Source organism: Natrix helvetica, assembly GCF_964273705.1.
Source record: "Natrix helvetica genome assembly, chromosome: 7".
Taxonomy (NCBI): Eukaryota; Metazoa; Chordata; class Lepidosauria; order Squamata; family Natricidae; genus Natrix; species Natrix helvetica.
The window spans coordinates 37,150,465-37,164,354 of NC_138558.1; the positions used below are offsets into that span (position 1 = coordinate 37,150,465).

Below are 13,890 nucleotides of genomic sequence, written 5' to 3' on the forward strand. Positions count from 1 at the left end.
GATGCTTCCACTTTTACATTGTTTAGACTTTGTTTAGTGGCTATGGTATAACCCAGGAGTGTGAAACTTGATTTCATTGAGGGCTGCATCAGGGCTGTGTTTGACCTCTGGGGCGAGGGTGGGCATGGCCAGGGCCAGCTCAACGTTACTTGTGTCAGGGGCATCGACCGTGGTGGCTTGAGCGCTCTGCCAGTGAAAACGGGCTCCCAAGCTCCATTTTCGGCTGTGACGGACTCCTGCAACCTACACATGGCCCTCCCAAACTTTGTTTTTGCTGGCACAGGCACCACAGGCCGGTCCTTTGCTGTTTCTTGCGGGCCAGATCTAAGCACCCCGCAGCCCCGGGCCATGAGTTGATACCCCTGGTATAAAGGATAAAAATTCAATACATCAGTGGCATATCCTATACCAGGGGTGTCAAACTCGCATCGTCACATGATGTATCGTGACTTTTTTCTATTTGCTAAAATGGGGGTGGGGATGGGTTTGGCCAGCATTTGACGCATCCAGCTTGTGGGCTGCGAGTTTGATACCCTTGTCCTAGACCATGTTGGGGTTAGAAAAATATTCTATACCCAGGTCAAAATATGCAAGAGCAAAATTTTCAAATTCTAAATGGAGCTTCTGAAACAGTTTGAGATTCCAATAGGAAACTGATCTTTGAAGAATGTAAGAGAAAAAACTATTTGAACAAACAAATGTCTGTGAACAACTTGCTTTATTATGAAAAACTGAGAAAACAAAATGAAATATTTATTTCATATATTTCAAAATATACTCAGAGATTCATCTTTATATTGCTATTTAAAACATATAAAGTATATCTAGCAAACAAAGCTACACTTTATCTCCTGGGAATTTAAATAATTTGAGTTTTATTTTTCACTCCCATTCTGCTGAGCAAATCACATGTGAAACTGACAGAATTTTCAAGCATAATTCAAAATATGGTAACTGGATTTATCCATCAAAATATAATCCTACAAGTACATTTTAAACAATGTAAGTATGCAACCGAAGTGAAAATGCATAGACTTAGTTACAATAGTCCAGAACTGGAATGCTTACCTATCCAAGGAATTGTATACAAAGGTCAATATTCTCACAACATCTGCAATTATGTTCCTTAGCTGAGAGAGAGGTACACTAGAAAACCAGAATAATGTTTTAGATAATTTTTGTAATGGAATAAATGCATATAAGGGGGAAGGAAAAAATGTGTGCAAGGAATAGCGCACAATCTTGTGTCATTAAAAGCAAATGAAAAGGACACAAACTAATTTTGGGGGTTCTATACTTAAAATATTGTTTTAATTTTGTTATATGCCATAAGAGACTAGAATTTAACAACTATCTTAGAAGGATGATCTTTTGATTTTAGTAAATATTTATGAATAATTTTAGGGACCAAAATATTAAAAAGGGAAAAATACAGAAATGTACCTTTCAGCTGGAAGGCCAATTATGAGCAGCTTATCAGCCTTCTTCCAATAAGCTACATGGATCAATTTCCCACATAAAAACATAGATGAACTATAAAAAGTCAACAAAACAATAAAGAAAATATGGTTATGCAATTATAACATTGTACAAATGTGTCAGTTAGCACCATGCATAAAAACTCAGTTTCTTTCCTATTTTAACTTTCAAGCAATAGTTAATTGCTAAAATTCTTCCCATCAGTTTCTTTTTATTATTCTCCTATATGTATATTATCTTAATATGCAGCTTGCACTGTGCAAATAATATAACAGATGCCAAGCCAGTACTACTATATGATTTGTCATATTATCCAGTGTTGGACAACTTTGATAGCCAGGATAACGTTTACAATTCAAGAAGCACATGACCATATTCAATTTATTATTTATTTTACAATACTTACTTAGCTTACAATACTTAATCAGTTCTTATGATCCTAAATAATTTATACTAATTGTTAAAATACAAAAACCAACAATAAAAATAACAATAACTTGGCAGCCCATTAATAATATTCAACAGCATTCAATTTGATTTGGTGGACTTTTTAAAAAATTGTGATACGTCTATTTTTGGGTATATAGTATATTCTTTTCCTATTTCTCATGAAAACAGGTGATAGTTTTCAATAATCATGGTTTATGAGAGATCAGGGAGAGCAATTTTAAACCAAAGGTATAAAATTATTAAATTCTAAAGAAAAAGATAAGAAATCTGGTGATGGTGCATAAATGATTAGAGCAATACTTGCCTAATTATTTGTGTCCCAGTCATATTTTCCAGTATGTCACAGAGAGTGAGAAATATTCCTCTTACACTTTTTATTTTTTGAGATGCTTCTGATATGGGATATTGGTAAATAATTTCTTGCTGCCAAAGAAATGTCAGTTTGTGTATCAGTTAAGAAAATTATGGGAAAATCCATATACATAATTAAAATTGATCTTTCTTGATTTCATCTAAAAATTCTCATCAGAGAAATGTATTGTAAAAACCTCACAATCAAGAATAAAGGATGGATTCCTTGGGAAATTTGTGTACACAATTTGCTAGTACATTTAATTACTGCTGATTTTATAACTACATATTATTAAATTATTAGCACCCTTTAAAATTTTTTATAATAAAGTCATTTGTAATTAAAAAGTTTTTAATTGCAAGCCAGGTTAATAATATTACTGTTTTGTGAAAATAAAGAGACTGTACATTATCTTACTGAATCCAAGTTCTAATATGAAATCCCACTTTAGTGGACCAAATAGGTTTCTGCTATCCCACAATCTCCTTAAGAGACATTACACAAATTATGTAAATCAATACTTATGAAGTCGCTCTCTTTTGTGAAATGATATCATTATGCACTTTGTTCTGTTACATGTAAAGTCTGTTGCATCAAAATTCAGAAAACTGAGATTATAATACTGGCATTTAAAATTATAGAAGTGTTCCTCCCACGCCAATTTAAAACGCACTTTACAATTTTTCTCTTTTAAATTATAGGTCCTCAAGCTATTTATAAGTTTATCCTGACTACATAGGGACTTTAGGCTGATCCTTAAATCCACCTCCATGTTTTGCCACTCTTTTGCTTGTAATTATAGATTATTCTTGCTCTCTTCCTAGTCTCCACAGTTTCTTGGAAACAATTTTTATTTTCATTGCTTTTTTGTTGCATTTGTGTTTGTCTTATTATTGGTGACCAATGCTTTTGAAAGACAGGATACACGCACTATTTTAGAAATGTATTCCTACCTCATCAGATGAATCAGATTCCAAGTTAAGTGAGAGATACATTACAATATGTGGTATACTTTGCAGAGAGAACTGCGAATCATTATTATGATCTTTCCACAGCAGCTTCACCAAGTTGTTTTCAGAGGATTCTGTCTGTTTACTCCTTGACGGAGATGTTCCTGTTGGTTCAATTGCTGCTATTTCAAATGTAAATTTTACCTGTTAAAAGAATTAATAATATTTTCACTGGGTATAATTTGGATCTTTAGAAATGTTTTCTAGACAGGTAGTAGTTTCAAACATACACAGAAGTAGGATCAGTAAGCCATGATTTACATAAATATAATGAAGTAATGAATCCAAATTGTTCATTATTAACAACTGCAAAAGTATAATTGAAGTGTAATCTGCTTTCAGATTTTTTAAAATGGAGCAAATAAATGTTTCATGTAATTTAAATGCATTTGTCATATTGGAATCAGCAAGTGATATTCACTATTATCAATTGCTCTAGAATGTCTTTTTTGCTTCATACTTTTTGTCTCACTGTGATAAATATCATTTAATGTAATTATTATTGGTTCATTACCTTTATGATTTGATTTTCTTCAAGAAGTTGAAGAAAGTTGACCATCAGTGTCTATGCGCCACCCATTCCTACTTCTGTGCATTTTTCACGTTTGTCCCTATATTGTTATGATTATTTAAGGTTTTTAAGGCTCTACATCACCGATTCAGAAAACACGGTGCCATTTTCAAGATATAGAAGAGTTCTGCCCAAACTGTAGTTGCTGTAAATGATGTTTACAGCATAATCGCATCTGATTATGGAATTATACCAAATGGTAAAAAAGGCATCTCTTCTGTTTAGAGAGTGATTAAGGGAAATGACAAAGATCATATCTTAACTGCTCAGGCAACAATACGTCTCTCCAATCTTTCTGCTTAGTGCTAAAAATTTTAATGCTTCTCCTTTACCCTATTCTTGTCTTATTGATTTTTAATATTTGTATTGTAGGTAGATAGACAGGACTGGCTAGAGCAGAACACAATCATTATTCTAAACCAGGGGTGTCCAAACTTGGGAACTTTAAGACTTGTGGACTTCAACTCCCAGAATTCCCCAGCATGGCTGGCTGGGGAATTCTGGGAGTTGAAGTCCACAAGTCTTAAAGTTCCCAAGTTTGGACACCCCTGTTCTAAACATACATACCTTGAAAAAAATAAATATGAAATATATATATTTTATTTTCAAGATCATCCATTTTATCCTTTTTAGTTGAAGGAATATGACCAAATAAGAGCCTGAGACACTCATCCTAGACCTAGTCAATGACTAAAATATGTGCTCTCTTCTGCAAATCGGTGCCCTGACAACAACTTACTTTCATCAAGGATTACAAAGAAAGGTGTGTTTTATGTATGATTCATAGAGAAAACTAGTATTAAAAAACAATGTTTGCATGCTTGTCTAAATAAAGTCAACTGACGTATACCTGCATAGGACCAGGAATACAAGACAAAATTCTTTCTATATTTGTAGAGTTTACATCAACATCATTTACAGCAACAAGGACATCTCCTGAAAGCAGAAGGAAAAGCAACATTAAGGAAGCAAACCAAATAGAATTCCAAACAATGAATAGGATGTTTTTTAAGAGTGGCTGATTTATACGCATGCATTGAAGATTAATATTTATTTCATTTGAGACACTTATATATGAAATTATCTGTTCTCTTTGCTTCCCTTTCCAGCAATGTTTTTGTTCCTGGAACAGGATATGAACAACTATCAATTCCAAATATGTTTCTTTAGGTCCAGTGGTGGGATTCAAATTTTTTTACTACTAGTTCTGTGGGTGTGGCTTGGTGGGCATGGTGTGGCTTGGTGGGCATGGTGTGGCTTGGTGGGCATGGTGTGGCTTGTTGGGCGTGACTTGGTGGGCATGGCAGGGGAAGGATACTGTAAAATCTCCATTTCCACCTCACTCCAGGGAAGGTTACTGCAAAATCCTCATTCCCTCCCGATCAGCTGGGACTCAGGAGGCAGAGAATAGATGGGCAGGGTCAGTCAGAGGTGGTATTACTGGTTCTCCGAACTACATAAAATTTCCGCTACCGGTTCTCCAGAACTGGTCAGAACCTGCTGAATACCATGTTAGGTCTAATAAGAGGTTTCTTCTTTCAACCACAAAATCTTCTAATTTTCTCCTCAGACAAGGGTGGGTTTTTTGTTTTTTTGTGGGCTTGGAATCCCTTGTCAATTTGGAGTCAAAAGAACCTTGCTAGAGCAGAAGTAAAAACTGACTAGCCTATAAAAGAGCAACTTCTATATTAGAATAAGATAACATGCTTTCCAAAATGCTAATCTGGATTTAAATAAAATTAATTATTAAAAAATCTGCACTACTCATTTTATCCTTAGCCCTCTGAACATTCTATTAAAATTGGAATTCACTGTCAATAGCATATGCTTATTTTATATCTCAGTTGCTTAAGGCTTTAATTCTAGTTAACAGTCAAGAGTTAGCCTGTTTGCTCAAAAAGATACCATACCCTTACAAAATAGAAGATAATATACTATATCCTATTCAAAATATTTTCATCTATATATGATCTTCCATTTTTCTCAAAGAAAACAAAAGTTTTCCTTTCTTCCTGCTATGTTAGATGTAATACCTATATCTAGGTAGGTAAAAGCTATGGTGGTGCAATACAGAGATGGTATTAGCAGGTTCTGACCAGTAGCGGAAATTTTGAGTACTTTGGAGAACCAGTAAATACAACTTCTGACTGGCCCTGCCCCCATCTATTTTCTGCCTCCCGAGTCCCAGTTGATCGGGAGGAAATAGGGATTTTGCAGTAACCTTCCCCTGGAGTGAGGTGGGAATGGAGATTTTACAGTATCCTTCCTCTGCTATGCCCACCAAGCCACGCCCAAAGAACCGGTAGTAAAAAAATTTGAATCCCACTACTGGTGCAGTGGTTAGAGTGTAGTACTGCAGGCTAATTCTGCTGACTGCTAGCCAACTGCCTGCAGTTTGATTCTCATTGGCTCAAGGTTAACTCGGCCTTCCATCTTTCTGAGGTCAGTAAAATGAGGACCCAGATTGTTGAAGGAAATATTCTGATTCTGTAAACCTCTTAGAGAGGGTTGCAAAGCACAGTGAAGTGGTATATAAGTCTAAGTGCTATTGCTATCTAGCTTTGCAATATTTCCCTGCATATGAGTCTTTACAATGACTTCATGCTGGGAATCTTTGGGTTGGTAACAATTTCTGAACTCCCTACTTATTCCACGAAGTAGGCAAATGATTTTGAAGAGTTCCAATTTATTGTATGATCCTTAAAAATACTGTATAATCACATTTCACTTGTACAAATGACATAAGGTTATAATGAATGAAGGCAATAACTACATTATTCTTACTCCAACATACTCAAATAGCATATGTGGTACTCAACTTACAACAGTTCATTTAGTGACTGTTCAAAGTTACAACGGCATTGAAAAAAGTGACTTATGACCATTTTTCACACTTATGACCATTGCAGCATCCCCATAGTCATGTGATTTACATTCAGATGCTTGGCAATTGACTCACATTTATGATGGCCACAGTGTCCAGGGATCATGTGATCACCTTTTGTAACCTTCTGAAAAGCAAAGCCAATGGGAAACCGATTCACTTAACTGTGTTACTAACTTAACAACCACTGTTTCACTCAACAACTGTAGCAAGAAAAGTTGTAAAATGAGGCAAAACCCACTTAACAAATGTCTAACTTAACAAAGGAAATGTTGGGCTCAATTGTAGTTGTAAGTTGAGGACTACCTGTATTTCATATTACAGACAAACCGAGATAACAATATTGTCTATAATACAATTTATGTTACATCCTCCTGCTCCTAATATCTATTGCAATTACATTGGTTACTTTTGTGTATGTATGCCATAAGATGAGAATTAACAAAAAACATCTGAACAGGGGGAAAAATATTATTCTGAAGACCCAGAAAGACCTTTAGATATACTTCTTGTTAATTTTTTTTTTAAAAAGTTCAAGATGTGATTTGACTTCTTAATATATTCTTGTTCTATTATGTATAACAGGGCTGTCAAACTCGCAGCCCACGGGCTGAATGTGTCATGCACTGGTCACGTCCACGCCTGGTTTAGCAAAGGGGGAAAAAGTCACTATATGTCACATCACAATGCCATGACAATGCAAGTTTGACACCCCTGAGGTATAAACATGTTAAATGTTTATTGCTCAAGTAAGACTAGTATCTCTCAAACCATGACCTATTCCTTAATCAAAAGACCAGTACCAAAACTGAAATAAGTCTATCCACTTTCCACAATACTGGTTTTGTCAGAAGTGTGTAAAATATTAAACTTACCAATTAAGATCTGTCCAGACTTTATTGCTGAGCTTCCTGGTATGAAACCACGTACTGTAATTTTTTCTTCATTAGTGCTTCTATATTCACTACCATGATTATATTTTTCAGCTGTTGTCCATGGTGGTTGGTGGACAATTCCTATTAAGGACTCCAGAAGCTCATGTTGGTCCACTGTTGCAGCATTTGAGTCTTTATGTGGATTTACATAAATGTAGATATCTTTGTACAGCTGTTGGGCGACATCTCCCATCTTATGGCAAGAATGGTATTTCAATATGGATGCTGGGCCATAATTATGGACAGTGACTTTACTACTTGCTTTCTTCTTTTCAAAATGCCTCAGAAGACCTTTATTCTTTAATAAATTAGTAAACTGTTGCAATCTATGTTCACACTTTCTATCTTTTACAGCTTTCTCATGAAAAATTTCAGCTTCATTTTCACGAAATGTCACATGGTTCATCATATATCTAGCAAGAGAACTGTCATGAGGGATGGTTTCCTCTTCATCTTCAGTTAATTCTAGGTAGAATAATTCTCCATTTTTCTGTACACTATCCAACCACTCAGGTTCAATGTCACTATGGACAAGATGACAAAGGGTATATTTAATTTATAATTAACATAAAAATTGTTATGAAGTGCAGAAGAGGACCAAGAAACTATCACTCAAAAGATTTACTATTTGGATGCTTCAAAAGCATTGGATGCTGAAACCAACCAATATAAGTCCAATAAAACCAAACCAAACACTTTTGGCACAACATACAGAACTAAATTAGTCATGATAACAATGGTTGTGAATATTGATCATGATTTTTAAAATATAAAAAGTGTATATGTGGAGGTTGGTGGCTTCTAATCTGAGAAATCCTTGGTGATCTCTGAACTTGGTTGTTTTTTGCAGACTTTTCATTACCCAAACTCGGTAACATCACTGACTAGAATTGATAATGTTACCTAGTTTGGGTAATTAAGTTCTGCAAGAAAACAACCAAGCTCAGAGAGCACCAAGGACCCCTCATTTCAACCCTGCACTACAAAACTCCTTTACTGGTTTCTAATCCCTAATCTATTCTGCTACACTGGACATTATAATAACCTATGTCATTCATTTAAGTGAAATTCACCATAACAATATTCTTTTGCAAATTAGGAATTTAACATTATTACCTATCTGCAAACACTTCATAATATAATCAAGCCTTAGCAGTTTGTCTAAAGGCTAGCAGGCTGGTTCTGATCTAAACTTGAATGAACTACTGTTTAAAGAAGGAAGCAGCAACATAAAAGACTTACTTTTATGTTCTAATGGAAACACTGCTTCAGTTAAGTTAAACAACACTTAAAAGGATGCCTTCTCCATTAGATATTATTGTATGGGTGAAGATGACCCCATGTATATTCAGTCCCAAACCATCAGGCTTTTAAGGTAACTATCAACACTTTTAATTGTATTGGAATCTGTCATCCACCAACAGATGGGCTTCCAAATTTTGGACTAAATGCAGCTTCCAAATAGATTTCAAGGGCAGCATCTTTACAGTAAATTTTATGGAATGTGTCACAGTGCCAGGGTTTCCCTCTCCAGGAAATGATGGAACTGACATGCCAGCCAAATCTGGACAAAGACCACTGCAGGAATAGCCTCTGTCTGTTGTTTAAGTAGTAGCCAAAAGTTTAGGACCGTGATGGCGAACCTATGGCACATGAGCCATTTCTGAGGGCCCGTGAGGCGTTGCCCTGACAGCTGCTTTTCGGCCTTGATTTATGGCCATTTTTCGCCCTCTGGAGATGCGTGACACACACACACCCTCCTACTGCCCTGTGAATGCGTAGGGGGCACAGCGGGGGGGCATTATATTATGGAGGTAGGCATGCGAGCATGCATGATAGCGCGTGCCCACGTGCTTTTGGCACCTGAGGCGAAAAAGGATTGCCATCACTGGTCTAGGACGACTCTAAGTATACACCTGTTTCTTCAGAGAAAGAGCTACCTCTTCCAAAGTTACTATTAGGTTATTAACAGAATGAAGATAGCATTCCCTATAATCCAATAGTGAATTCAATCTTATATATTTTATATATGGGAAACATTGTTAAATCTTTGCAGGTTGCTAAACAATGAGACAAATGTAGCACTTTTTCCCCACATCAGATCAAATTGTGTTATGTGTCAGCTTGTGTTTGCTTAGAAACTGGACTAGATTAATAATAATTAATAATAATAATTTATTAAATTTCTAGACCGCCCCCTCTCCCCGGAGGGACTCGGGGCGGTGTACAGGAATAAATTTAAAAACATACACACAATCATATACATAGCTAAAATTCAAATTAAACAACCCCTGTACGAATTTATAAAAATTAAAAACATTAAAAACAGACCCTAAAACCAATCCTAAAAATTTAGAAATAAAACTGAGGTGGGAAAGATGGAATTAGGCCAAGCCGGCTAGCTGGAATAGGTGGGTTTTAAGTTTCTGACGGAAGGAGCGGAGATTCGTAGTCATTCTAATGTCGGGGGGAAGGTCATTCCAGAGGGTCGGGCCCATCACAGAGAAGGCCCTTCCCCTAGGCGTCGCCCGCTGGCACAGCCTAGTGGACGGCACCCGGAGGAGTCCCTCTCTGTGTGAGCAAATCGGCTGAAGGGATGTATGGGGCAGGATACGATCCCGCAAATAACTAGGTCCTCTGCCATGGAGCGCCTTAAAAATGATCGTCAACACCTTGAAACGCACCCGAAAAGCCACAGGCAGCCAGTGTAGCCCGCGCAGGAGAGGTGTTACGTGGGAGTAGCCAGAGACTCCCGAGACTGCCCGCGCGGCCGCATTCTGAACCAGCTGCAGCCTTCGGGTGCATCTCAAGGGGAGCCCCATGTAGAGAGCGTTACAGTAGTCTAGCCGGGACGTCACAAGCGCATGAGTGACTGTGCGAAGGGTGCTCCGGTCCAATAGGGGACGCAATTGGCTCACCAGGCGAACCTGGTGGAACGCCCCCCTGGCCACGGCTGTCACATGGTCATCCATGGACAGCCGGGTATCCAGAAGGACGCCCAAATTGCGTACCCGATCCACGGGGGCCAGACGTTCGCCCCCAATGGCCAGTGATGGAGTAAGCTGGTTGAACCGGGGCGCCGGTAGCCACAGCCACTCAGTCTTGGACGGGTTGAGCTTGAGTCTGTTACTTCCCATCCAGATCCGTACGGCTTCCAGACACCGGGACATCACTTCGATAGCATCGTTGGGGTGGTTTGGGGTACAGATGTACAGCTGGGTATCATCCGCGTACAGATGGTAATCTACCCCAAACCCACGAATGATCTCGGCCAGCGGCTTCATATATGTATTGAACAGGAGAGGCGAGAGGACCGACCCTTGTGGCACCCCACAAGAGAGCAGCCTCGAGGTCGACCTCTGCCCCCCTGCCAATACAAATTGCACTCGGCCAGAGAGGTAGGAGGATAACCACCGCAAAACGGTGCCCCTCACCCCCAACCCCTCCAATCGATGCAATAGGATACCATGGTCGATGGTATCGAAAGCCGCCGAGAGGTCTAATAGGACCAGGATGGAGGAACAACCCCCATCTCTGGCCCTCCAGAGATCATCCACCAACGCGACCAATGCCGTCTCCGTGCTGTGGCCGGGCCGGAAACCGGACTGGCGCGGGTCCAGATAATCATTTTCCTCCAAGTGGCGCATTCCCGCGGCCTCTGTTGGAGGAGGGAGCGGGTCACCCCAAACAGGGCGGCAGGGCGGTTATCTGCGGACGCAATAAGAGTGGCACAATACTGACGCTTGGCCACTCTTGGCCAATCTGAAGATATAGGGGTTATTGCTACCTACTTCTCTCCGGATGAAATGTTTCCACTTTGTGCTGCATGCTTGACAGTGAGACGGGCAGCATATAAATTTAATAACTAAATATGTATTCCTTGCCCTCTATCAGCAAAGTTTCAAGATGGACAATTGATAAAAGGAGAGCAAAATCGGTGATCTGAGAAGGAAGGAGAAAGCATGTCGAATTTTTATTTAGTATTTAATTATTGGTTTGGGATTAAAAGTGAATATTTCCCAGCTAACGAGCCAGGATACTTCCCCATTCATTCAGAACAAATATAGATGGGGCAAATTCCACTCACTCTTTCAGATTCAGTAGGCTAGAGAGAATGAAGGCTTTCCAAACAGACACAGAAAACAACTGCATTATCCTATTTCCAATATTTCCATTCCCCACCATCCCGTCAGAGCTGAAGAAGCTTCTTGAATTAGAAGCCAAACCTCCTCCAAGAAAAATAAGGAAGTCCAGCTGCTTCTTGAAAAAGCACCTTTCGGACAACCATGACCTGGATGTCTGAGAATCTCCCTAGATCAGGGGTGTCCAAACTTGGGAACTTTAAGACTTGTGGACTTCAACTCCCAGAATTCCCCAGCCAGCATGGCTGGCTGGGGAATTCTGGGAGTTGAAGTCCACAAGTCTTAAAGTTCCCAAGTTTGGACACCCCTGCCCTAGATATTATCTCCCATGCTGACATGCCACGCTGTTCGTCGGGAAGAAAAGGGCCAGGGAATAAAAGAGCCTAAGGGATAAATCAGTAAAGTTCCTAGATGGAGGCAAATAAAAAGCATTCCGTTGGGGAAATTGCAATTCCACACTTCCTGCGTTTCTAAAAGCAACAAAGCACAGCGCATCTGGAAGGTGGTCATTTCAAATCATTCATTCCTAAACCAACCCCCTGCCCTTCGGGATTCAGCACATGCGCAGACTTCAGGCCTTAATCGGTCGTAAAAGCGGGGAAGAAGCTCTTTCTCCTTACTCGGAACTGTTGGATAAAGACGGAGAGCAGGAATCGCCACTCTGAGTCGACTCACCGCCCTTCGGCTCGTCATAATCCTCAGCCGACGGTTCTCGGGGAATCTCAAAAGGCCGGCGAGGCAGCGTCGTTTTCTCCATAACAAGGGGGGGGGGGGAGTTTCCTCCGAGATCCCTACAAACCCTCTGCCGCCATGACGCTGGAATCCCCAAAAAGCAGGACGTCACCCTCTGCCCTGTCTTGATTGGCAAAGGCTGGGGAAACCATGGCGACCAGAGAAGCGCTGAGAGACCTGACAAGATACGCTCCGCCCCTTTCAAAAAAAAAAAAAAACCTTTCCTGAAACTCCTAAAACATGGCTTAAACACGTAACAGCCTTTATCCTCCCTAATTCGCTTTGCATTTTGGCCAGATTTTTAATCACCTTGCCTGAGTTATATTGCATTCTTGGAATCTCAAAAAACTTGCACACTGGTTTGTAAGTTCAAAACGCAACTCTGCCGTCTTGGTAACCCTGGCATCATTCGCCTTTCAGAGCAAAGATTATTTTAAGACCTTCTTCAAAAGCCACCCTATCTTTGATACCCTCCCCGCCCCCACGCTAAGAACTGCTGTTCAATAATATGCATATTAACTCAGAAGAAGTCCAAGGAATCAATTTCTTGGAGAAGGGATTTCCATTGGATCAAGTGGATTTCCATAAGATATTTCTACTGGATCAAGTGAGATGGAAGATTACATTTTACTGGTTTAAATCAGTGTTTCAATTAATTAACTTCTCTGCTTTTGGGATATGGTCGTGGTGGTTTATCTTTGAATCAGTCTTGAACTTTAAATTCCTTGCTGGCCTCCATTCTATGTTCATTGCACACGTCCCTTTGGATTTTAAAAAAAATATTCCATACATTAAATCATATTTGGGATTATTCTTTATTAGCTACCTCCAGAAACATTGAAAGTAACCATCCCCTCAGAGCTTGGACTTGCCTTCTGCAATTTGAAAATTGATGAATGGGGTATTTTTCTACCTCTGGTAATGAATTTTGTTTTGCATTATTTATTATACTAAGACCATAGTTTTTATCTTAATTTATGTAACTAGTAGCTCAGACATGGTCTTGATTAGAGCAGCATATTAGCCTTGTAAATCAATGGATCAATCAATTTCCAATTAATATTAATAGTGTAAATTCAGAAACCTTTCCAAAGTGTTCACAGGTATAAATAGTGTTGCACGCAGGAATATGTACAAGTCTATCTTACTATGTGCTGTGTCAGGATAAAAATTAAAATCCCAAAACCTGTCCACTAAACAATATTATGAGATACTTAGATAATAAAGCACTACCTTTTTTACCATCAGAAAGATAAACACTTTTTCTATGGAAGAAACCTTTTATGTGGGAAAGTTAGTTAACAGTTTAAGATTTGTTACATCAATTTTGTGTGG

The 13,890-nt window shown here is 38.9% G+C and overlaps 2 protein-coding genes across 4 annotated transcripts in view; one reads left to right on the plus strand and one right to left on the minus strand.

The window, feature by feature from the left end:
• The window catches only part of MFSD8 (major facilitator superfamily domain containing 8), a 253,501-nt gene that overhangs the window by 114,246 nt on the left and 125,365 nt on the right, over window positions 1-13,890 (plus strand). The gene's annotated exons all lie outside the window — the stretch shown is intronic.
• Window positions 1-13,890, minus strand: part of INTU (inturned planar cell polarity protein) — a 29,883-nt gene that overhangs the window by 15,322 nt on the left and 671 nt on the right. The window contains exons 1-7 of one of the 3 annotated variants that reach the window (XM_081959564.1): window positions 12,444-12,637; window positions 7,622-8,205; window positions 4,713-4,798; window positions 3,235-3,435; window positions 2,234-2,352; window positions 1,444-1,533; window positions 1,069-1,146 (exon numbers count right to left, since the gene is read on the minus strand). In XM_081959564.1, the coding sequence (XP_081815690.1) occupies window positions 1,069-1,146; window positions 1,444-1,533; window positions 2,234-2,352; window positions 3,235-3,435; window positions 4,713-4,798; window positions 7,622-8,205; window positions 12,444-12,580 (1,295 nt within the window). In that variant the 5' untranslated portion in view covers window positions 12,581-12,637. Of the gene's footprint in view, window positions 1-1,068; window positions 1,147-1,443; window positions 1,534-2,233; window positions 2,353-3,234; window positions 3,436-4,712; window positions 4,799-7,621; window positions 8,206-12,443; window positions 12,638-13,890 lie in introns of those variants that run through there. The other 2 variants (XM_081959566.1, XM_081959565.1) reach the window with 2 other exon arrangements.